Genomic DNA, 26161 nt, shown 5'->3' with positions numbered 1-26161 from the left:
CCCCATGTGACCCTATGCAGGTTACAAGCATTAAGATTAAAGGAAGCTGGGAATAACTGCATGAGGAAAATGTGTTGACACTGGCACAATGCAGAGAAGTAAGCTGTGATTCCAGTCTTACTGAAATGATTGAAATAATTTCAGCCCACTTCATATCATCATTCTTAATTTATTTATTTAGCTTATTTTTTTCAGACATCATTATAACAGAAGTAACCACTTTCATCTCATTTGCAACATCAACAACATCCGAAAAAGGGCTGATGTTAGAAGCCTTTTGGCTTGTGTAGTTCGCATCCCCAGAATCAACGAAACACCTCTCTCATTACAATATGTTTTCAACCAATTCATACAATAAATACAATAAACTTTGACATTCATTGTGGCACATTGTTATTTCAAACCATCCATTCAGTCCCAATAGACGTATGTCTATTCCGTTTCTTCATCAGTTCCTTTAGTGAGATAAGTTGTGTAGTGACCTTTAGCAGCTCTGATGTGACCCAGATCATGGTCCATGGCATTCTTTGAAGGAACAGAAAGTTTTGTCAGTGTTATGTATGATCAGAACAAGAAGCTGATTTTGTGGGTGTTCTAACAGTCCCTGTACAATGATGTTATGATGACATTATTAACATATCAATTAATGACTGATCAGTCACAATTTCTCTTTGAAAGGAAAGTCTATTTTATTTCTCATTAAAACATGCATCATTTCAGTGCCTTGTCTTATTATTATAAGCAGTCATTAAGGAAATTATGAATACAGTACATAGAATTCACTTTATAGTATCTATGAGTCAATAAAAAAGAAAACAACTTTTGATTAGAAATATTAGAAAGTATGTGATTAATTTCAATACAACAAAATTAAGACAATTGTCAAACAACTCAAACATTGCTTTGAAAATAGCTGCAGTTTTTTGGTTATAATAAAAAATAAAAGTTCAGGTAAAATTTGAAGTTAAAAATCCTCAGCTGTCTACTTGTGTCATTTAAAGATGAGTCATTGCTTCTGATGACTCAGGTAGCCATAGTTTCTGGAAAATGCTCTTCAGATTTCAACTACACTTTTTTGCTTGCAAAATTGAGCAGATTCAAAGGCTTTCAATTCAACACTGAGATTAAAAGAATAAAACATTTTGATTATGGCTTAGATTTCTTTTATCATGAGCAAATTCAACGAAGAGACCAAAAAAATGGAGAGGCATGCTCTTTTGCTGAGATGAACATGGTCACTCACATTTATTCAGAGCTGATTGTGTGCCCAATAAGCCACAGTTAAAGGTAGCCATCAAAAAATGCACCTCTTTTACATATTTGAAAAATATATGAACTACAATGCCTAACTGTTTTACTGTTTTGAATAAATTAGGCAACTGTACAGACAGGTTTCAAATGGCTTCAGGGAACAGAGTAGCTGAGCGTCTTCTTCTCAACAATTTCTTGTGGATTTTCCTCCCTAAAACTTTCAAGTGTGAAGTTAAATATGTTTCAGTGACGGGCTTGACTTGTAAAAAATGAATTTTTAGTTTTGTTTGGCCCTGGCTTTGATTTGATTTTGTCATTCCTTGTTTTTTGGTAACTTCTGTCTCAGCAGCATATTTAATCTGCAGCTGCTGTGTTTTGACTTCTGCTTTTACAGTGTGGTAACACAAACGTTCCTGGAGAAATCAGGAAGACATTAAGTTGATTTTGGGTTGCAGTGTGTGGCAAGTACTCCATACTGATATCATCAGCCACAGGAAATAAGAAAAGGAAAGATTGGACTCGCAGTAGTCTTAAAATCATGGAGAAATTGTGAGCCTTTTCTTCAAATTTGTTCTCAGTAAAAAAATATAGAACAATATCCTTTTTTCCCTCATTTGGACAGGAAGTTATAATGTGGGATTCTGATGAATCAAAACCCTTTATTCCCACATCATTAAAAAACGTGTCTCACTTAACATTTTCTCCTCTTCTCTGACAGCAGCCTAGCACTTTAGATTAGAAGCATTTAGGGTTTTATGATCTATCTGCATGGAGATTATATTTCGTCTTTACCTGCAGTCCACCAGACTGCTCCCAGTCCAGCCCTTTAGGATAGTTTTCCCCTGAGCTTCTGCCTCCATTGTCTCTATTATTTGAGCCTGGATCAGCGCAGAGTTGTTGGAGAGTGAATTGTGTTTGATGTCCGACAAGAGAATCCCACTCCAGGAGCTGTACGTATTTGGTGACTGAGTCAATACAAAGCAGTGACAAAACAAATGTACAGATAGTGAGTGGACTTCAACAAACAAACATCACATTAGAAAACCTAGGCTGCCCAAAACTCCAGCACAGGGATTCAGCCAAAAATACAGTTGGTATTCAAGATGAGCAATGACTGCAGTCCACATTAAGTATTGTCTCATTAATGGACTGCATTCAACTTTATACCAAAGTCAATATGTAATTAGAAGATTCACACCTTAAATTTTGACTGAATATTTCTTACAAAATGACAAGATATAATTTACAATATACAAATGAAATGTTACTATTTTACATTTTTTATTGGGCATTAAGATGACTAGTCTCAAGTTTAATTAAAATATTATCTAATATTCATTGGTTTATTATGTCTGAAACTGAGGCTGAATTTTAAATTTTTTAATGTACTGAATAAATTCATATTATGGCCTGATAATGGCACAAGAAAGGTTATTACTATTCATGCGGAAGACAGAGTATCCTGACTTTATTTTCTTTAACTGCTTATCCATTATCCTGGGAAGGCTGGAGCTATCCCAGCTAATATTGGGTAAGATACATATAGTATAGCCCGGACAGGTCACCAACCTGGATTCTGATATAGAGACTTTTGCTCTGCGATAGCATTACCTGTACTTATTATCTCTACTCCAGTTTGCACCCACTGATGTATGTCAGTGTCAAAATTTCATACAATAAACAAAGAAAACACACTGTTGAATCTGAACCTTGGTTTAAGCACAATTATTGAGCCAAATATTTATGTTGAGTTCAACTGTGAATATGTGGAAGTTGTGAAGATATAATTCTGCTTTTTTATTTCTTGTTTTTTAAATTACATACCTAAGTTTGATACGTCATGTCTCACATATTTTAGTTTCTAATGACCTGTGGAATGAGGGTCAGCATCTTTTGTACTGCAATGTGATGTCTTCTCTCAACAGGGGCTCAAAACACACAAAACAGAAACTTCTTTAGCCTTTAGTCTAAAGATCTTTGGCTCTTTAATTACACAGGTTCATATATGCAACCCAAACACTTGACTCCTGTTTTTTTCCCCTTTCTTTCTAATAGGATCAATTTTGTACCTGAAGGTACCAGACTGCTGACCTTTTGTTTTTGCGAGGCTGCTTGGCTTTCCAAATAACACTCTTTTCAAATCAATATCTGCTTACATAGCCTGTCATTTACTACAGACCTCATATTGTGACATTAAAAAAACTCCAACAAATTTCAATAGATTGAAGGATATAAATATGATAAGAAACATTCAACTATGAGTAAAGGCGCTTTGTTGCACTTTCAGAAATTAATTTGTGTCTGTGTGATACTACTGAAATAAAATGGTGAAAGATCTGCATACTTCAAGGGGTTCAACAGACTTCTTGAGTTTGTGAAAAAAGAAGAAGAGAATGCAAAAAAGAGATATTTTTGAAAGTTTGAGAGAGAGAGAGAGAGAGAGAGAGAGAGAGAGAGAGAGAGAGAGAGAGAGAGAGAGAGAGAGAGAGAGAGAGAGAGAGAGACAGAGATTTGATTTTTAAAAACACATTTATTCATGAGGTCGGTATTACAAGATAGTTACGTTAACAACATCTAAGAGAGATTCACTCAAACATGAACACACACTTTAAAAAACTGTCATATGAAATGTGGACAAAATATACTTGAATTAAACCAAATAGTTACTGAACATGAGTTCCTCATTTAACACAGAACATAAGACAACTTTTACACACCAGACAAAGAGAGCTTTTCTAAAATGTAAACTAACTGTTTTCAGCAATCTATTTTTGTTCTTATCTAAATTGCTGCTGGTTTTACATTCAATGTAAAGAATGATATTGTTAATAATCCTTAGTCATCTGCAAAAAGCGAATGAGGTCATAACCACAAATGTTGAAACACTGTGTAAAGGAGAAGAGTAAAAAAAATGTGGTTGAAACTTTTGTTTCAACCACATGTTCGTTTCATCAAAACTTCTGCAAGTTCAGTTGATTCATTTTCTGCTCTTCTTAATTTTCTTCATTTCCTCATGATTGGGAACCTACACAGACATCCTTTAAAGAAGAATGAATATTTTCACTTTTATGCTAACTGTTCCACATTTTAGTCGAATGATTCATTACTCGGTGCTCAACTGTTAACCCCGTCAGTGCCTGTTCTGCTCTCTAATGACCTTGGACATACAGTATTGTATGATGTTTAGTTGTCTGAAATGTTACAGTATGGAATATTAATCTTGTCTCTGGGCAGGACATGACACTGTGGAGAGTCCTAGAGGCAATTTTCACCATAAATATGCCCTGCTTTCTTTGTTCTTTGAACTTAACTCTTACTGAACCAGTACCCTGAATTGTGATTTTTACTTGTTTGCAGCATGATAAATGGAAAAAAAAACACAAAGACAGATGGACTCTTCTCATCAATTTACTTCTCGTTGTTTCATTCCTCATCTGGATCATTAAATTTCCAAAACAATCCCTTGACAGAAAATTTTTAAATGCTGCACCATTTCAATGGTCTAAACTCAGAGACCTGACAGACTTGGAATTGCTTTATTCGTCCTTGATCAATAGATCTTACTAAAGGTTTGCTTTGACAAGTTTGATGGTGTCCAAACCAAGACCTTTACAACAACCTTGGTGACAAAGCCACCAACTCCACATAAAAAACCTTTCAAAACTATGACAGAATGTTTTTTATGCTGCTGTATGACAGAGTGATTGGAGCCATGTGTGAGGCAGCTGAGGGTTGATTCGGTCACTGGGATGGGGCAGTAAGGGGTTGTGGATGGTGGGTTTGAGGTTGGTGGACCAAGAAACTCCCAGTGTCCTGCCTGGCTGTGTTATTTGCAGTGTGACAGAAGCAAGGCTGCCTGTCATATTATCATTCACAGTCATGCATCCAATTGTCATTCCTACTCTGCACCCGGGACACATGAAAACCATTGGATTTGTCAACACTGCTCAGTTTCACTGTGTTTTGTAGCAAAGAGAGGCCATCCAGATGGACTGCTGATGAGTGGTTCTCTGGGGTGTCGTTATAAAGTTTGAGCCTGTGGACTGAATATGAAGAGAGATGTGGCTGTGAGGGGCCTGAACAAAATTAACCAAATACAATTAAGACTGTCAAGTAACTAACATTTGTTATACTTATTGAGATAATATGCCATCTACTATATAGTGTCAAAAGAGATTACTTTTTATTAATAATTATTAATCAATGTCAAATATTTTTGGAAAAAGCAAAGAAATTCCATGGACAGTTGTCTCACTTTTCTTTTTCACTCATTTTTATTAATTTTTTGAGCAGCATAATCTAAAAAATAATAATAAATCAGTCTTCTGAAGAATATACAGTCATTACATTATGAGAACAGCAATAAATTGTAAGGAGAGTGTGGAATAAGCAAATGTCTGACTGGACAGTTCCTTCACTGTAAATGAATCTGATATGTGGCACCACGCTTTCCCCATCATCCCAAAGGAGAATATGCACATTATAACTATTTAAATCATTTGGAAGGTTTACATCCCTTAATCTAACATGAATATGAACATGAACGCTCCTGAATAAACTGATAGCATTCTGACAACACCACAGATGTTAACATTCAGTTATTTTAGATATGTGGACATCGACTGTGTGTCATTGCTGATTCAAAGTAATTAAACTGTAGCTCTAAAATTAAATGTGACTATGTGAAAAAAGACAAGTTATACCAAGTATAGATTTCAAATTAAATATCATTTTATCAATCATACATTATTTTTAAAAAATGGTATTCATTTCACTGCACAAAATGACATTTTTTCTTGATCAATAATTTAAAAATGTTGATTATTAAAAGTATTTCATATCATCCAACGTGAATATTGCTTTTGTTCTTTTGAAATCCTACATGTTTGTACCTAAATTAATATAAATAAGGTAACATCTAATGTTGTTCTGTTTCAGTATTTGTAATTATCTTTTCAGTTGTATATTTTAAGTTTTAGTCAGGCTCGACTTGATGGATTTGAGTCACTGTAAATTTGTTCTTACTGAATTCTGCATCTTAAGGAATGCAATAATCTGCCTGCTGAGCCACAAGAGCCATGAGCTGCATCTGACACTCTGTACATCTGAAATACATAATAATGTCTGCTTGTACTGAACTGAACTCAATTGAACAATGTGGCCTCTGTCAGAAGCTGTTATGGTGAAGCAGTAAAGAGTTGTGACCAGTCAAATTCTCAAATTGCATGGTATACTGTGATTGACGGACATTTAATTTCACTTCAGTCAGTATTCACTCTTGAAATTTGTTGTATGACTTGTAGGAAGAAATCACTGTTGAGTGGAAATTTGTGTTTTACATTGAAAGCTAGTTTTCCATATGGTGTCCATTTAACTGTGGACCGCCCTTGCTAAGTGGCAGCACACTTCCACCACAGTCTGTGGCGCTCAAGCTTTTCATTAACGCCTACATAAGTGTCAATCACAGTTTGCTTCACTGGGGCTTCTCATAAACAAAACAACAGTAAAAACAAAGTCCATCAGGCCCAGGCGACAATTCCCTCAGCTGAACGCTGAAAGTGAAACACATGGGTGTTCTTACATGCAGCTTTCAAAAGGGTTAAAAATAGCTGACAGTATTGAACTGAGTAAAATCTAATCCTTTAATTGTTCTTGTTTTTAAGATGTATAAATGCTTGAATGCAGCATGAATCAATTTTTAATCTCGTGTACACAAGGTTACTTATGGGGAAAAATCAAAAACAATGTTGCTAAAAATCTGCTGAATGTCACATTCCTGAGACATCCGTGGCGCTGTGCCATTCATCTTGTTTTGTCTCCATCAACCTGCTGGGCTTCAGGCACATAGAATTCTTCCTGCCGAGCCAAGGGTGCCATAAAGTGGATTTGACCTTTGCTATAGATCTCCACGAATGGATGTGCACACAGCCTCCTTTCCTGTAAAGATTATTTGAAATTGAATTAGAAAAGAAGAAACTAAAGATATGATTCATGATAAATAGTATACACAGGAATAACACAAGTACGTATACTTAGAAAGTAATCAGCAGTAGTTTGAGTCAACAGTTCAGTCAATTAAAAATAAATGTCCCTGCTTAAAAAGTATGTCTGACTGTGTTGAAAATGCCTTTTCTAAATTAAATCTGAAGGTGTAAAGTCACCACTGCTAATTTTAATATGAATCATAATACTACACTGCCCGGCCAAAAAAAGGTCACACACTCTAATATTTTGTGGGACTGCCTGTAGCTTTAATTGAGGTGTGCATTTGTCATGGCATTGTTTCGACAACCTCGTACAACGTCACAGCATTTATTTCTGTCCAGAATTGCATCAATTTCTGGCCGAGTTCTTGTATTGACGATAGGAGTCAAACCACTCTGCAAGGTCTTCTTCAGCACATCCCATAGACTTTGAGTTGGGTTAAGCTCAGGACTGTGGGGGCCAATTGATGTGTCAAAATGATTCCTCACGCTCCCTGGACCACTCTTTCACAATTAGAGTCTGATAAATTTTGGCATTGTTGTCCTGGAATATGATCGTGCCATCCGGAAGAAAAAATCCATTTATGGGATTGTCTGGTTGTTCAGTACATTCATATACTCAGCTGACTCAATGAATAATATTGCTGAGCCTAGACTTGACCAACCGAAGCAACCCCTGATCATAACCCTGCAATTTGCTTATTGAAACCCAAATGGTGACTTTTTTTTGGCTGGGCGGTGTATGTCTTGTTTGTATTTGTACATACAAGGGAAAGAGAAGAGACCACAGTTTGTAAATATGCAAACAGTCTGTAGTCTTTATCAGTCAATGATAAGTGAAAACAAGATGTGAGAACTTCATTCCACCTCAGAATGAGCACAAATCTCTTTTACTTTTCTAACTCATCTCAGACCTCTGCAGACTTTTGTACCTCCACACTTCACATTGCTGATAAGTGCTGCTTTTCTGCTGCCACTTATCTTAGTCCTTGAAGTGGAATACACAAATGAAGAGGCATTCCACTTCTGTGGGTTCATTAACCTTTCGAATATCATGTTTTTAATTCTGCTCATGCAAGCGTCTGTTACATTCACCCTTATGGCACATTCTAAATGTCAACCATTAACAAACTCATTGAAACTGTAATGCCAGTATCAGTATCCCAATATGCTCAATGTTCATTCATTCATTCATTCATTCATTCATTCATTCATTCATTCATTCATTCATTCATTCATCTTCCTATCCACTTTTTTCTGTGTTATAGTTCAATTTTGTATCACATGTCTGTTTCATGTCAATTTTGACTTATATGGTTGCTACCTTGGCCAGGCCATGGTTAAATTAAGGATTTGAATTGAATATAAGTTAATATTGTGAAGACCTTTGTATTCATACTTTACAGTCTTAACTCCTTCAATTTCAAACCCTATGTTCCAATATTGATGTGAACTAAAGTACTATGGTACTTCAGTCAGTATATCATTTCTCACAGTAAGCCAAGTTTATGAAATATTTAAAGGAGTTGAAATTGTTCAGATTAGTATGGTTTCTTGACAGATCCTGAGAGAGAGGAATCCCTGACTTGCTGACATTCCAACTTTAGGTACAGTGAAAATGGTGACAGACAGGGTAACTGTTCAGTGGTACAAAAGAACCTGATAATCAGGCTCTTGGGTTGAGATGGAATCTTTACAAAAAATAGCTGACACCCTTCCAAACTCCATATTTTAAAGTCTCGCACCCTCTGTCTGTGAGCATATTATAGACAGCAGTATTGTTTTTCTTACACTACTATATGCATGAACAATGTGGGTTTCTGTGATTTCAGCTACGTAAAGTATTGGTGCGCCTCTCCCACAGAAACATCTGTGAATCTCTCCTGGGTTTGCTCATCAAGTTCAGCGATCATCTGCAATGTATTGTATCATGTTATGCAGATTTTGCATTTCAGACACTAAAAAAAGACCCAGTCCCACTGGTAGATGCACTAGGTCAGACACCTGTACAAACTGCCAGATGGAGACCCCTTACAGTAACCAAGACAAACTGAGACTGGTTTGACAACAGCTAACCCAATACCAAGGTGTGTCAGAGAACACTATTTGTTGCAGCTGTGGTCAAACAGTTCCTGCAGCTAATGTTAACATTCCTATTCTCTTCTATTATTGAACGTAATATTCGGTCCTGCTCGGGTCAAAGGGTTTGACAAGCCCCTTTAACAGTTAACAGACCAAAGTCAGTCAATGCTTGTTGTCACTCAGAGTAAGCAATCCTCACTCTGAGTCTCTCACCATCCTATAGTATATGTATTTTGTTTGTTGTTATTTATTACATAGTTATTGGCATGTGAGTAAAGCAATATAAAACAGTGAGTGTTACTGTGAGAGGTAATTTTTACCATGGTAGAACACTTTGAGCACCGGTCAAGCTAAGGAGTAAACTACTGGTGGAAACAGTAAGACAAACTGCACGGTAGGATTCTGTAATTGTGCAGGAGGTTCCAAACAGTGAATTTATTGATTTGGTTGCACTCACATTCTCGATACAGGTTTCAAGATGTCTGGAAGACATCAGCCATTTTATTTCTTTCTTGTTAAACATATCATTACATTGTTGATTTATGGTGCGGCACAGTGGCGCAGTGGGTAGCGCTGTTGCCGAAAGTTCGTATCCCGCTCTGTGCGGAGTTTGCATGCTCTCCCTGTATCTGTGCGGGTTCTCTCTGGGTTTTCTGGCTTCCTCTCTCCTCTCCACAGACATCTGTCTATATGTGGCTCCACTCTGCACTGGCATTGCACAGTGCACAGCACAGTACCATCCTTCACACCCCAGCCTGCTGGAATAGGCTCCAGGCGCGACCAGAGACAATGAAAAAAGCATTGACCATAAATGAATGAAAATGAATGTTGGTTTATGAAGGGAACAGATGACCATTTTGAACAAACAAATCAGGTTCAAAAGAAAATCTGAACTGAAATGAGAAATTCAGCTTATACTCATGTATGCTGGCTTTGAGGGTTTGATGGTCCTCACCACCAAAGTCTTTCAGATTAAATCCAAATAGAAGACAAGCACTGTAGCCTATCCCCATCTGCTCTCAGAAGAATCTCGATGCTCTTTCTCAGTCATTCCAAGCACACATCAGCCTGTGTCACAGTTGCTTCACATGAAGCCATTCAACACTACCATGGAAACTCAATTAATGTGTTCTAGAAAGCTTAATTGCTGAGCTATTTCATGTGTCGCAGATTAACAGTACTTACTATTTTAGAGCTTTGTTACTGGAACTTTGTGTAAATTAACATCAACAACAAAACCAGAGTGAAATTATTTGTGTGTCAGATTTTATTATAAAACACTGAAAGATACTTTAATCACATCATAAGTATGGTCTCACATGGTCCATTTGTAGCCACTATGAAGAGGCATGAAAACCCATTTTCAGAAATAAAACGTGTGTTTTACCACATCGATTTATCTAATTAAGAAATAAAGTTATTTATGCTGGTTAATTTTTTATTTTTTTTAAAAAGAGTGCATTTAAGATGTTCAAATGGAATAACTGAAAATAACTTAGGTCTGATAAAATTATGAAGGCAAACAAACAATAACTCCATAGAATATCCACCATGGATGTACAGTGCGCCCACATTCACGCATTAACGCTCGAGGCTCCACCTCATCGTGGAATTTTAGTAGGCAGTCACGTGATACCGTACAGGCATTCTATTGGCTGACGGCATCCGGAAGTGCGCTCTGTTCCATCAGTGTAAACTTTCTTGGGACACAAAAGTGCTTAAAACAGTCGATAAGAGTGTGGGAAAAGGTAATACAGATAGAAGGTGGTTTAATATCAGTATGGGGAGGGTTCATAAACGTTTAAATTACCATAAAAAATACAATAAATAGATTGCGATCTTGATCATGGATTCCTTAATCGTGTGTGGTTCCTGAAACACATTAACCACAAAGAACTGGGGCGCACTGTATAAAATAAATTTGAAGAGCTTTCTTCAAATATTAGAAATTACCTCTCCAGTATATATGGAAAATGAGTTTATAAAGCTATGTGACGAAAAAAGCTAAGAGTTATACTCCATAAAATCTTTAAACGAGACAACCTTGTAAGCATAGAAATGTAAAAATAAAATTAATTGAAATCCCTACGATGCAAAATGCACCACTACATGTTATCGTTCACATTTATGCAAAGTTTGTGGAAAAGGTGTTGTTGCTGTGGTAGCATGGTTTTAGATATAGATGACAGGGAGAAATAAAAAGTTCTATATGGCTTATTCATTCATTCATTCATTCATTCATGCATTCATTCATTTTCACAACCGCTTCATCCACTGTCACAGTTCGCGGGGAGCTGGAGCCTATCCCAGCTGACTGAGGGCGTGAGGCTAGGGAAACTCCAGGTGTGATGACAGTGAACCGCAGAGCCACACAGAGACGCAGACAAACACGCACACAAACACTCACACACTACGGTAAATTTTAAAACTGGCCAATTCACCTGAAGTGTCTGGTTTTTTTGGAGGTGGGAGGAACCCGGAGAGCCCGAAGAGAACCTACACAGACACGGGGAGAACATGCAAACTCTGCACGGAGGGGAACTCGAACCCAAAACAGCCTTGCTGTGTGGTGACAGTGCTACCCACTGCACCATTGTGCCGCTCTATTTGGCTTAATTTTTTTGAATTTTAGTTGAGATAATATCAAGATGTAATGACTTTGAAATATGTGTCTGTGTAGATTCTCATTCATCCAGGTCATTGTTATCCAAAAGCTGTTGAGTTGATCCACTGGACGTTAAGAAAGTTCTTGAATACGTTTCGTCTCTCATCCAAGAGACTTCTTCAGTTCTGAAGAACTGAAGAAGAAGTGGATCGACTCAACAGCCTTTGGATGACTTGGAAATATGGTGCCTGTGCCAAATCCATGGTAAGAATGTACTCAAAACCATAAATTTAGCAAAAACTATAATAAATATTATAATTCTCAAGCGGATTCAACTTGAGACCAATGTTAAGGACCTGCCATGTAGCTCCTGTAAGTGGTGACGATCATATGTGACATAGACTGTAGAGGGAATAAATCAAAACCATGAAGACGTTTTAGCACTTCATTGTGTCTAAAAGAAGGAGAGTTTACTGTGATATAATAACCCAGGGGAACTTACACCTCCTATAGATAGTCAGTCTATAAACAAAACAAATGATGGAGGAAAGTGAAGATCTGCCCACAGGGAGATGCAGGGAAAAAAACTGTATTTTCTAAGAGAAAAACAGTTAAAAGATGATTAGTCTGAATTCTGAGATGGACACAAACAACAGTACTCAACTCTCTCTGCCTCTTGTTTCTTGAGGAGAAAGGCAAAATACATTGAACACACTATCAGCTCTGTAGAGCACAGTTGATGGAAACATGGCAGATAAGTGTTCCCAAACAATTCACTGATTGACTGCAATCAGTCGCATTTTTACATCCCGCTTCAAAGCAGTGATGTATTGTAATTGTCAGCGTTTGTGTGTTCGTCCGTTAGTCCGTCCGTTAGTCCACCAAATATCTTCGGAACCATCGCAGATAGAAAGATGAAACAAAAAGCACATTACACTGGCAGCAAAGGGGATGAAAATGAGATGATGACCTTGTGAAAACTAGGTCAAGGTCAAATTTTAACATTTGTACACTCAAGAACTGGAATAGAAAGATGAGGGAGAAGGCCAGTGTGAGTAAGACTGTAGATCAAAGCTACTGCTTTGATCTATGAAAGTAGGTCAGAGCATTAGCTCTCATCTTTGACCTATGCAAGTAGGTCAGGGTAAAATTTTGAATTCAGGGGTGTTGTGGAATGTTGCAGTCTCTGACTGCATTGGTTCTTGTTGTATATAGTAACCATAATTTGATATCAAGGTGAGAAAGCATATGGAAATATCTTTTCCAAACCAAACACACAAGTTCTTTCTTGTCAGCCATCGGAAGAACAGCAAAACAAGAGTCAAATGAAATGCAACAACTAAAAAACAACAACAACAACAAAACACTAATAATGATTCAGCCCTGAAACACTATCCAATCAATATTTATTACCAATGGATAAAAGCTGTGGGTTTTATTGGTTCTTATTCTTTCACAGAAGGAAAAGTTGAAGAAAGTCCAAATCTAAACGATGTCTTCTGTGTCTGGGTGAGAGGTCGAGGGGCATCACAAAAGTTTTTGATGTCAAAAAAGTTTTTGATATCCTGAGAATAAGACTTGCCTTAGATCAGAATAACTCATCAGCTGCCTCATAGACTATGAAGACTACACTGTTCACATGTACCCATTTTAATGTGAATTTTTAAACAGGGAATTTTAATGCACTAACCTACAACACCAGAACATCTGGCATTTGATCTGACTAGGGGGAAGCAAGAGAAGGTCTCAGGCTGCATTCAAACTGCAGGCTAATATCATTCCAATCAGATTCAGTTTCATATCCCAAATGTCCAAATGGGATCCTGCCCTGTTCAGACTGGGCCACATTATTGGCCGATCTGACAGGTTGTCATAGTAATGAGGTCGGAGCGGCGACGGCATCTACGCCCCGTAATGCGCATTGGCTCTTGCGTGACTGAGCTCATAAGTTGAACTACTTTTAACTCAAACAAATTTTCACCATTTAAAATAACTAAGATAATTTTAGTCTGTTCCAGTCTTGTAAAGAAAGCCCCAAACACTAAAAATTATGAAAAAGATTTGTGTACATAACCAAAAGATATGCTTGCTCTTCCTGTGCATAATTAATTACATATAAATTAAAGAAACAATGATAAAGTATGAAAAGAAATGCAACAGTCACAAGTACACACGAGCTATGTCTTTACTCCGCGGACAACAAATGATAAAGAAGGAGATGCTGTCACAGCTGATGTTAAATTCTATATGCTGACTCTAATGGGTCAAGGCTTTTTTCTCATTTCAATGTCATTGAGGTCTCAAAGATGTGCAAATTCATAACTGTAAGTAAATCATTTTAAAGTTTAAAAGCTATCATGGTATAGGGGAAATAAAATATTCCTATATTTATGTGCGAGTAAAGATCTGAATAAACATCTGAATAAAGCAAAATGTAGAATTCACTCTGTTTTCAGTCCGATTTTTATTTCAGGGTCATTCCGGCCATGTTAAAGTGTCCTTGAGTTTAGCTTACAGCCCAAATGCTTCACTGAATATGAAGCCATAACATATTTCTCCTGAATGATGACTAAAACAGAGGAAGAAATGTAGCAAATATAACAGATGAATAACATGCATCAAAGAGCAAGCCTTCAGTGAGGCTTTTCAGAACTCAACAATGTGGCTGAATGCAGCAAGAATACTGTTTGACTAAATTTGCAGTAAGTTACAGTATTTCAAAAGTAATATGTGCTCGATGGTAGATAACGGCAGCAGTCTTTCTATAGCTGTAGGGCAGTCTCTCTCTTACAGACAAAATGACCATAAGACTACACCTTATACCATTACCCTAAAGACATGACAGTTTTTATGAACAGAAACAGAAATAGAAAATGGGAACTAAATCTTTGCTAAAATGAGGGTTGAAGTGGAAATTAAGTGATAAAAAGGTAATGAATTTTGGAGTGGTGAGTGTGGATAAGAAATGCTAAATGAAGTGATAACTTATCACAGGATTTGCTTAAAGCAGAACCATAATCTCATTTTCATTTCCTACATCTTACATTCATTATTTGTTATTCATACCACAGAATGACCATTTATCATTTAAAAGATGAAACATCAAGTGTCAAAATAACAAAATAGATATAAAACTGGAGGTGAAAATGGATGTGAATTAATAATAATGCTCATCTTTTATTTCATATTATCATTTGCAACAAGTGAAAATGATAAAAAGATGATTCTGTTTTCACTTTCATCAAATATGATGTAATTAATTTAAATTACTTGTGTTTCATTATACAGTACATGCATTTTCATCACCCTAAGTTTTAGCATTCATTTAGCATGCTTTCATCCCATATATGCTAAAATCTCACTACTGCTTTGATTAAAAAGGATAACTTTCTAGAAATGAATAACACAGGATTGATGATGGGCCTTAACATGGTACTAAAGATACATTACAAACAAGACTTGACTATCCATAGCTCAGTCAATTATTCTGAACGTTAGCTTTAAGCAGGGAAAAGGAGTGGACTACTGGGCCTTCCTCTCAACCTCACAGCCCCAGCTTCATTTCCTCTTCTTTTGTCTTCATATATAACCAACACTGACACCTTTGAGATGGTTTAACACATCTCATGCAGCTCCTTCTGAAGCCACAAAAGGCTTTCAAGGAAAACTCACATAATCATTAGTTCACCCCGACACATAAAATTGTGCAGAAAAAAAAAAGATGTGCATAATCAACTGAGCCATAAAAACTGAAGCAGTGACATCTGGAATGGAATTACCATTGTCTGTTCAAGAGGGGTCTGGTGTTATGAGGGAAGTTATGTTGTTCCAACTCTGAGTTAGCAGCTGAGGCAGTGACAGTGCCAAACACTATATGTGTAACAGGCAAAGTGGAAGGCCAGAATATGGATGTGTTATTAAACATTGTATTATGTACACATATTTAAAAAGCTGCTACTTGTAACTGTTGGTGTACTCAACACAGATGAAAAGCAAATGAAAGTGTTTTCAAATTGGGTAAGCATGAGATCTGGGAGTTTGTAACTCTCAGAGCAGAACAAGAGCAGGAAACAACGTCCTTATCATGTTATTTAGTATACAGTAATATGAAGTGCGTTAAACATCACACTAGTCCCTTCAGCTGCTGTGCTGCATGTTAAATACTGTATGTTATACAAGGACATGCTATCTATGATCACACACAGGAGGCATGTTATGCTGTTGTTAGTTTGTTCAATCAAAAGAGGTAATAAGGTAAAGTAATAATACAGTACTGTAGTGTGTTTTCCCCAGAACTACAGTCTTCTCTGGCATTTTTAAGAGTCATATTACTTCAAGTAGGGGACAGAATAACAGGACAAAAAAATCATCTGCAGCCCCTTTCTGGTCTACTTTTCCATTTCAAAGCCCATTGGGGAGAGAGACGATTCAGCTGGGTTGAAGGCATAATGAGCGACAGCATTAGGAACAATCCAGGTGTCACTCATGCAGCAACGCTCCTTACACAAACCTATTCAGCCCTGACAAATGAACACAGACTGTTTGAAAATCACTGAGCTGAATAAAGCAGTTAAATCCTAAGCCACTTTTTCTATCTTTCACATTAACTTTAGTTGGTTCACTGAGGTCCCAAACCTCTGCACCTTGGTAAGCTGCCCTGTTGTTTAACTCATACTTGAATGGTTCAAAATTGCTTCGTGGATTGCTTTTCAGAAAGTCCCTCAAGAGAACACTGGACCAAATTCATTTAATTTACATGTTCATCACAGAGTGTGTGTTTGTGTGTGTGTGTGTGTGTGTGTGTGTGTGTGCGTGCGTGCGTGCGTGCGTGTGTGTGTGTGAGTGTGTGCGTAGATGGTGTTTTTCTTTCAGCAGAGCCACATCCCAAGTATAAAAACTGAAGAGCCGTCCGAAGTTTAGGAATGCAAAATTTATTTCTAATAAATGGTGTGATTTCAGAGTGTTTCTAGGGTTTTATTTTTCGAATAAAAGAAACACATCTTGTCTGACTTCATCCAGACTTTTGATGGATGGAAATTTGATTTGATTTGATGGAATCACAACAGGCTGTAAGACCTACTCCAGCCAGCAGCTAGTATGGCAGGTGTCTGACAGTAACACTTTTCAGTCAAGACTCTTCCACCATAATAGTTATGTACAGAACTACTTAAGTCATTTTCACTGTATTAGCAAAGCAAGGAAGGATATGGGTGCATCTATGAATACACTGTCCCACAGCATAAATGGTTTAAATGTTTACTTGATCCACACAAAAGTAATTGATAAGATGGTCACTGGTACAAAACAATGTCTCTCATATCTAAAAATAACTTAAATTGTGATCATACTCTACTATCTGATCTGAATTCAGAACAGTAGTGCAACAGAAGATAAAGTTTAAATCAGATCAATCTTATGTAGATGTGACATTTATCACCAACAGTAGGCTCCCTGATGCTGGAGGATGAAAGTTATGTTTGAATGTAACATTTGACAGGAAGACTCTAAAGAGCCTCCTGTGGGGAAAATGTATCTCACAACATACTCGATAAAAAAAACAACTAACTTTGTGTATTAATTTGGTAAGTTGGTGAAAAATAAAAATAACACATCAAGATCATATATGACTCTCACATTTCATCAAAAGTCCAGTACAGTTTCCCATGATCAAAGAATATGTCCCCAAATTCTGATAGATTATTTGAGATCTTAGGTATTACAAATGTATTAAAAATGCAAGTATCCAATCCAATTCTATCAATTTAAAGTTAATTTCACGGTTAAAATCATTTTAAAACTCCTTACTTTGTTTCAATGATGTTTAACTTCATGAAGACAACAGTTACAAGAAAGGGACTGTGAAGGATAGATTGTATATTTGACGGACCCAAAAAAGAAAACAAGGACATGATAACCATGTATAATACACCAACTACAGTATTTGTTAGAGGAACCTCTTGTACAGCATATAAATCCACCTTCACCAATCGGAACCAAAAAATCAATAAATTTAGCAAATTCTAGTCATGGTGTGATACAACATTTCTATGTAAGAATCACATCTTAATTATCTTCTATGCATTATTCAAATGAATCAATCATTTCCTCATCTTGAGATTTTCATATTTGAAAACTGAAGCTGATGTGTGATAAAAGTCACTTTGTTCCTTCTATGTGCATATTTAATTTATATCAGTTTCTAATTTATTGCAAATATGACTTCCAGTCAGTTGAAATAAATAAGTGACAGGAAGAAGCCACAGAAAGTAGCAGCAAAAAAAAAGGTTTGATGGAATATAAATGAGACAGCTTGGACACTTCCTCCCTAAAAGTTCCTGTATGACAGTTTTGAGTGGAGAAAACTGAAATTTTGTGCAGAAATTTAAATGGAACTGACACCGGAGCATATTATATCTTTTTAGTACTTGAATATAACAGTGAGACAAATCTGGAGGGATTCTGTCCTCTACAGGAACTCTAACCCTGCAAATGAGAATAAATTATTTGTCAATGTGCAGGTCCTCTTTATCCTTGATAAAAACTATTTGGACAATTGTAAATCCCCAGAATCACGATCAGGCATCTTGTGAAACTGCCTCCATTATTCTGTCCATGACAACCATCACAACCTTTTCTGACCTTTCTGAATGTATGTCATCATAAGATAAATGGCTGCATGTTTGACAGGCCCTGCAGACAAGCATCTGTGTACTGATTTGCATCACTCTCAAGTGGACAACACCAGAACTGGGCTCTCATCCTGTGATCCACAAAACATTTCTCAAGTCTTTTGTGCTGAGGAAGATTTTATGACATTATCTTGTGTCAGCTGCTAAATAATGACATTTCTCAGAAAAAAAAGAAAACATGTTTTATATTCATACCAGCCTCTCTCTGCTGGCAATACACATATTGCCCTCAAGCAAACAACTGTTCAATGGTCTGCTTTTCACAAACCTTTAGATGTCTTTGAATGTCAGGGAAGATATTCCCCCCACCCCAGTCTTCTTCCATGCTGAAGACGTGGCCATCACGCTCAAATTAAATCTCAGGATTCCAAGGTGTCTGTGATGTTACCCACCACCAAAAAGCCAAGGCAGGAAAAAAAGACTGTATTCAATCGATAGTCTAACAAGGCAAATATCAGACCTGACCATGGGGCAGCAACTCAAAGTGACACACAGAAATCATTCTGCCATGACAAGCCGGCAAGGCTAAATACTGATGAGCTTGTTTGAAAAGGTCTCACCAACTGGGATATTTAAATAGGCAGCCATCAACAGCCCTCTGTTCACTGGCAAAAAAACCCCCAAACTTTTGGAGCTGCTTGTGTTTTTAGGTTGCTTCTGTTAGCTGTAAATCATGTTGCTTTAAATATCCATCTATTTCCTTGTAGATAGGACTGTCTCGTCTATCCACCTTGTGGGTAATGGGTCTGCTGGAGCCTACCTCAGCTAGCAAAAAGCAAAAGGCAGGGTACATCCCAGATAAAACACCAGTATATTGCAGGGCCACATGAAAGATAGACAAACACTCATATCTACAGACAATTTTGGGTGAATTGGTGTGACCAATTCACCTGAACTGTATGCTTTTGAAGGTGGGAGGAAGCCAGAGAAACTACAGAGAACCCAGATAGACAACACAATAGATAAAATATCTATCCATCTACCTTGTGAACAAACTCCACACAGAAAGGAATTGAGCCCGGAACCTTCTTGCTTTGAGACAACAGCGCTACCCACTACACCAGCCCTACTCACTTCTTCTTTTCCTTTCGGCTTTATTAATAATTGATTATTGATATTGATTAAGTCAGTCAGTCAGTCAGTCATTTTCTAACCCGCTTAATCCGCTAACGCAGGTCGTGGGGGAGCCGGTGCCTATCCCGGCAGTCTCAGGGCGTGAGGCAGGGGACACTCCGGGCATGACGCCAGTGTACCGCGGGATATTGATTAACTAATTTTCCAAACTGCTCATCCTGTTCAGGTTTGCAGGGGCGTTAAAGCCTATCTCAGCTGACATTGTGCAGGATGTGCAGTCTTCTTCTTTCCCTTTCGGCTTCTCCCCTCAAGGGTCACCACAGCAAATTAATTGCCTCCATTTAACCCTGTCTTCTGCATCCTCTTCTCTCACATCAACTACCTTCATGTCCTCTTTCACTACATCCATAAACCTCCTCTTTGGTCTTCCTCTAGGCCTCCTGCCTGGCAGTTCAAAACTCAGCATCCTTCTACCAATATATTCACTATCTCTCCTCTGGACATGTCCAAACCATCTCAGTGTGGTCTCTCTGACTTTATCTCCAAAACCTCTAACATGTGCTGTCCCTCTGATGTACTCATTCCTGATCCTATCCTTCCTGGTCACTCCCAGAGAGAACCTCAGCATCTTCATCTCTGCTACCTCCAGCTCTGCCTCCTGTCTTTTCCTCAGTGACACTGTCTCTAGACCAAACAACATCACTGGTCTCACCACAGTTTTGTACACCTTTCCTTTCATTTTAGCTGAAACTCACACATCACAACTGACACGTTTCTCCACCTGTACTATCCTGCCTGTACACGCTTCTTCACCTCTTTTCCACACTCTCCATTGCTCTGGACTGTTGGCCCTAATTACAGTACTTAAAATCCTCTACCTTTTTTTTATCTCTTCTCCCTGTAACCTCACTCTTCCACTTGGGTCCCTCTCATTCACACACATGTACTCTGTCTTACTGCAGCTAACCTTCATTCCTCTCCTTTCCAGGTCAAACCTCCACCTCTCTAGCTTCTCTTCCAACTGTTCCCTGCTTGAACTAAAGATCACAACGTCATCTGCAAACATCATAGTCAATGGAGATTCCTGTCTAACCTCGTCTGTCAGCCTTCCATCACATAGCAAACAAGAAGGGGCTCAGAGCTAATCCTGATGCAGTCCCCATTAAACTCCTCTGTCACACCTACAGCACACCTCACCACTGTCTTACAGTCCTCATACATGTCCTGCACCGCTCTAACACACTTGTCTGCCACTCCAGACTTCCTCATACAATACCGCAGTTCCTCTCTGGGCACCCTGTCATAAGCTTTCTCCAGATATACAAAAACACAATGCAGGTCCGTCTGGCCTTCTCTGTACTTCTCTATCAACATCCTCGAAGCAGATACTGCATCTGTAGGTTTATCTGTAACTGCATGTAGTCATTGTCTATGTTAGGTGGAATATGTTTTCCCTGATTAGTATAAATAATAAAACAATAAGTAACTTACATTATTAAATAGTGCAGTAGAAAATAGTAGAAAAAGGATTAAGTAAGTAATTACCTCCATTGAAATAAGTTGATATTGTTCAACTTTGTACTTGAGTACAAAGCAGTACTCAAGAATTGGGGACAAGTGCCTAACTGTTAACTCGGTCTATGGGCCGAATGGCAGTGCGGAATAGGCAGCCGTCTGGGAGCCCCTTGGAGGGATACTCAATAGTGCTCTAACTAGGCACTCTATTGTTTTTCTTGGAGACTTCAACATAACTGTGAGACCTGATTGGGATGAACTGCCTACCTGGTCTGAACACAGGTGGTGTTCTATCATTGAACTTCTGTGCTGGTCACAGTTTGCATATAACGGACATCATGGTCGAGCACTGGGATTTCCAAAAGCACACCTGGTACCACAACGCCTTAGGCCGAAGGTAAATGATCGACTTTGTTGTATCATCAGACCTTCAACTGTGTGTCTTGGACACTTGGGTGAAGAAAGAGGCTGACCTGGCAACCGATCACCACCTGGGAATCCAGAGGCAGCTGTAAGGTCCCCGCTCACAGGGAACCGGAGGTTGCATTCCAAATCCAAGGGGATCACACTCCTCACCCTCCCAGAGAAAGTCTATTCCAGGGTACTGCAGAGGAGGATTAGATCGATAGTCAAACCTTGGACTCAGGAAGAACAATATGGTTTTCATCCCAGTCACAGAACACTGGACCAACTCTACACTCTCCATCGAGTGCTCGAGTTTTTGGGCATTTTCCCAACTAGTGCACGTGTGCTTTGTGGATCTGGAGAAAGCATCCAACAGGGTCCTTCATAGTTTCTTTTGAGGATTGCTCTGAAAGTATGGAGTTCAAGACCTTTTGCCAAGGGTTGTCCGATCCCATATGACCAAAGACAGAGCTCGGTTTGCATCGGCGCAGTAAGTCAGATCTGTGCCAGTTGCATGTTGGACTTTGGCAGGGCTGTCCTTTATCACCGGTTGTGTTCATAATTTTTATGGATGGAATTTCTAGGCACAGCCGGGGGGTGGAGGTGTCCAGTTTGAGGACAAAAGATTTTCATCTCTGCTTTTTGCGGAAGATGTTGTTCTGTTGATCTCATCAAGCCTGGACCTTCAGCATGCAGTGGGGCAGTTTGCATCTGAGTGCGACATGAGTGGGAGGAGGATAGATAGATAGATAGATAGATAGATAGATACTTTATTAATCCCGGAGGAAATTGTATATATCCACTGCTCAGGCATTACATAACAAATAATACTGGATAAACACCAGGAGAAAAAGAAAAAAAAATCACCTCAGAAGGCCTAGGAGGGGTACTGTGGACCTACAACATGCTGGAGAGACTGTGTCTCTCACTTGACCTGGGAATGCCTCGGAATCCCCCTGGAAGAACTACATGAGGTGTCTGGGGAAAGGGAAGTATGGGCATCCATTTGTTGCCTCCACGACCTGGCTCTGGATAAGCGGTTGAAGATGGGTGGATGGACAGATTGATTGGCGGACAAACAGATGTATGGACAGATGGATGGGCGGACAGACGGATGGATGGATGGATTATAACACCTTACCCTGTGCATTAATGAACGTTAATATCACCAATACATGCGAAATACTGCCTCTCAAAATTACAAGTCTTCCATATTAAGCTTAACACTGGTTGTACAGTACAATGCACTATAGGCAATGAATGTTCAGGAAGTCACACAGGACCTAAAAAAAACAGCTGTCAAACTTGACTGCAGTACCTCTTCATATGTTGTCTTTTTCTGTTCACTGACTTTGTACTGAAAACAGAAAGACGTGTGACATATGTATATCTCTTTCTCTCTCTTCTATAATCTGAGGCTGTCTTCTTTGAGAACAGAGCAATATGGACATTTGGATGTTTTCTGTTGTTGCAAATCAATAATTGTTGAAAGGGCAAAAATTTATGAGAAAAAACAGCAACTACCTGACACATTTCAGACAGAGGCAACTTTGACCAATGCAATTAACAATTTGATGTCAGTGGAGTCAACATTAAATGATTCACTGAAAACTAAATAAAATTATCTTTTTAATAAACAGGTAGGATATATAGAGAAAAGCTGGACAATTAAATTCAGTTTATGAATCAGAACTGGAAACAATCGCTAGTTTGTCAAAGATGATTAAGTTGTGGAAGCTATGAGTGTTTGAGAATCATTAATTACATCAAGATATGTAAGTCAAACTGGTCTAGTGTAAACAGAAAATCACGTGTATCAGTGATGAGCAGATTTACTATTGCTGGTGAAGGTGCAGTAACTGAAGACCATGCCAGTTGACCTTCCAGATAGGGCAAGTGCACCTGGAGCAGAAGCAGATTTAATGTGTGTCAAAACAGATGGTTGAAGAAGCCAGACAGGACGAACTAACAGATTCTTCGAGCAAAGCAGTGTGATTGAGATAACCTGTGGTGTTGCCACCTGTTTTAGCACGCTGCATAATTAAACCACATCCACAAAACTCTCACCTCATCACAGTGACTCACTTTCACAACATCCCTCAAGCAGCACTCAGTGAGATCATTCATCATAAAGTAATACCAGGACCTCAAATTACTCTCTTACTCTGCCTTTGACTTCTATGTTCATTTCAGGTGTCCATATCTTATGATATACCATAAATCTGTTCCTGTTATGCCTCCCAACCCTCTGAGAGATACAGTATAGAAGGCAGTATAAAGAAAATACCTAGTGTCTGAAAGCCTATTCGCTCAGCGCTGGTATTTACGAGATGCGCTTGAACGCCCCATCACGTGAACAGCGGATGCAACGCGCCGCTAGTGTGTTCATGCTCAGAGATGATGAAAGCAGACACGGAGAACTCTCGTTCTTAGTTTTGTGTGCGTTTTATGGACACTGAGTAAGTTCATTGCTACAGTTACAGATGTATCTCTTTGTATTTATGTGTAACTGTGCATGCACGTTGTGCATTTACTGTTCATTGGGTTTTTACTGCATTGTTTTACATCTTTGTTACAGATGTTACTGTTAGTTTATATGACTGTTATACTCATTGTATTATCTCTTTTTCTCTTTCTGTTTCCGTTTAGACCACACACACACACACACACACACACACACACACACACACATTTACCTGTTGATCAGAATAAAGCTGATAAAAGGATTCTCTGGCCAGAATCTATCCTTAGTGTCCGCATCCCTAATTGAACCCTGTCCATATTCTACATTGGTCCTTCGAGCCGGATTAGGGTTCCACCGACACTATGGAGTCAGCACTTGACGATCAGCAGCCGGAGTCATCTGTCCGACCCCAGAGAGACCATCGTCCACCCCTGCATTTGGCCCAATATGACGTCACTCTCCTGCCCTCTCAGAAGCCTGATGCCCAAGCCTCCTCAGATCTCGTAGGACAACCAGGCCAGGATCTGTCAACCAGAGCAAGGAGTTCGAGAGGTTCCCTGTCATCTGCACACTCACGACGGTCTTCTCGATCATCATACGGACTCCATCTGCTTCAAAGTACGCCTGATGTTCAAGCAGCTGCGCTGGAGGAGCAGATCAAAGGATTGGAGCTTGCAGACCTACAACAGGAGATCGAGGAGGAAAGGAAAGCTGACTTGGAGACCGCAGCATTGGATGCACAAGCCAGAGAGGGACAACGGCTGCAAGAGGAAGCTCATTTGGCTAAAGAGAGAATGGCAAGAGAGATGGGACGACGTCGGCGATTGAAGAAGCTAGAGAAGGAGGTACACATTGCTAGTCTTGTCAAGTCCTACTTATCGGAGGCAGAGGATGATGTCTTGTCAACAAAGTTGTCTCCCGCCTCTTTATCCAAGCTACCACCACCCATACAACAGCAGAATCCAGCACCAGTCCAAGTACTCCCCCCCCCCACTGTTTCTACAGTACAGACACCCATTGTTAATCCAGTCAGAAGTGTCCAGATAGGTGTTCCTGTCACTGCAGCACCAATCTCTGCTCTTCAGCCTGCACCTATCTCACCCGAGGGTCAATGTGTGCCTCTCCTCGCCTCATCTAGTTACCCTACAACAACTGCTCAGGCAGCAGGAGTGCCACAGACAATGAGGTCTGCCGTCACCACTAGTCTCCAGTCCCAATACACAGGGGTTCCGGTTATGAACACGGGAATCACTACGCCACCACAAGCAGTTACAGCGGCTATGCCACCTCCCATGTCGCAGTACACTCTACCTGCTTCACCAGCTGCAAACCAAGTCCTGGCGGCACCACCCTGGACCTACCCAGGCATGGAGACCCTGATTGCTACATCCTATGGCATCCCCAAACCATCCCTACCCATCTTTGAGAGTGGCAAGGAAAGCGACTTCACTCTTCTTAAGATGGCGCTCGACAGCTTGATGAACAGCCACCCTCATCTCAGTGAGCACTATAAATATCAAGTTCTCCTGAGTCAGCTCAAGCTCCCGAGCGCTCAGCAGTTGGCCAAATCATACATGTATGATCCCGCACCCTACACAGCTGCGCTGGGTGCTCTCCAGGACAAATACGGCCAGCCAAGGCAATTGGTTCAGAGTGAACTAGGGGCAATACTCAATTCACCAGCCATCAAGTCGGGAGACGCAGAGGCATTCGATTCCTTTGCACTCTCAGTTCAGTCGCTAGTTGGTATGCTGCAGACTTTAGAGGGACCTGTTGGATATGAGCTCAGGTGTGGTTCCCATGTTGACCGTCTCTTAAGCGAAATGTCTCCTGCCCACAGAGATGGATTTGTAGAATATTGTCTTGCTCGCGGCATTCTACAGCCAGGTACTGAGCTCACCTACACCCTGCCCGACCTTGCTGCGTGGCTCCAGATGAAGGCTCAAGCTAAGCGCTTTGCCAGCCGAGCTGCTCTCCTCTATAACTCCACTGGGCCTCTCCCTCCAAAGAGAGAACAACGTAGTACGAAGCCCAAAGATAAGGCAGCATCAGTCTTCCTCTGTTCTGGAGGCTCTGGGAGCTCTGGGGAGAC

The 26161-nt window shown here is 39.3% G+C and overlaps 1 protein-coding gene across 1 annotated transcript in view; it reads right to left on the bottom strand.

Annotated features, from left to right (window-relative positions):
• Window positions 1-3798: 3798 nt before the first annotated feature.
• The window catches only part of LOC137594991 (testis-expressed protein 264), a 36938-nt gene continuing 14575 nt past the window's right edge, over window positions 3799-26161 (bottom strand). Inside the window, 2 exon segments of the mRNA XM_068314736.1 lie at window positions 3799-7068; window positions 7070-7188. Coding sequence (XP_068170837.1) covers window positions 7020-7068; window positions 7070-7188 — 168 coding nt within the window. The 3' untranslated portion in view covers window positions 3799-7019.

The sequence above is a fragment of the Antennarius striatus genome, chromosome 5 (genome assembly GCF_040054535.1).
Source record: "Antennarius striatus isolate MH-2024 chromosome 5, ASM4005453v1, whole genome shotgun sequence".
Lineage (NCBI taxonomy): Eukaryota > Metazoa > Chordata > Actinopteri > Lophiiformes > Antennariidae > Antennarius > Antennarius striatus.
This window is presented reverse-complemented; position numbering and strand designations above follow the sequence as displayed.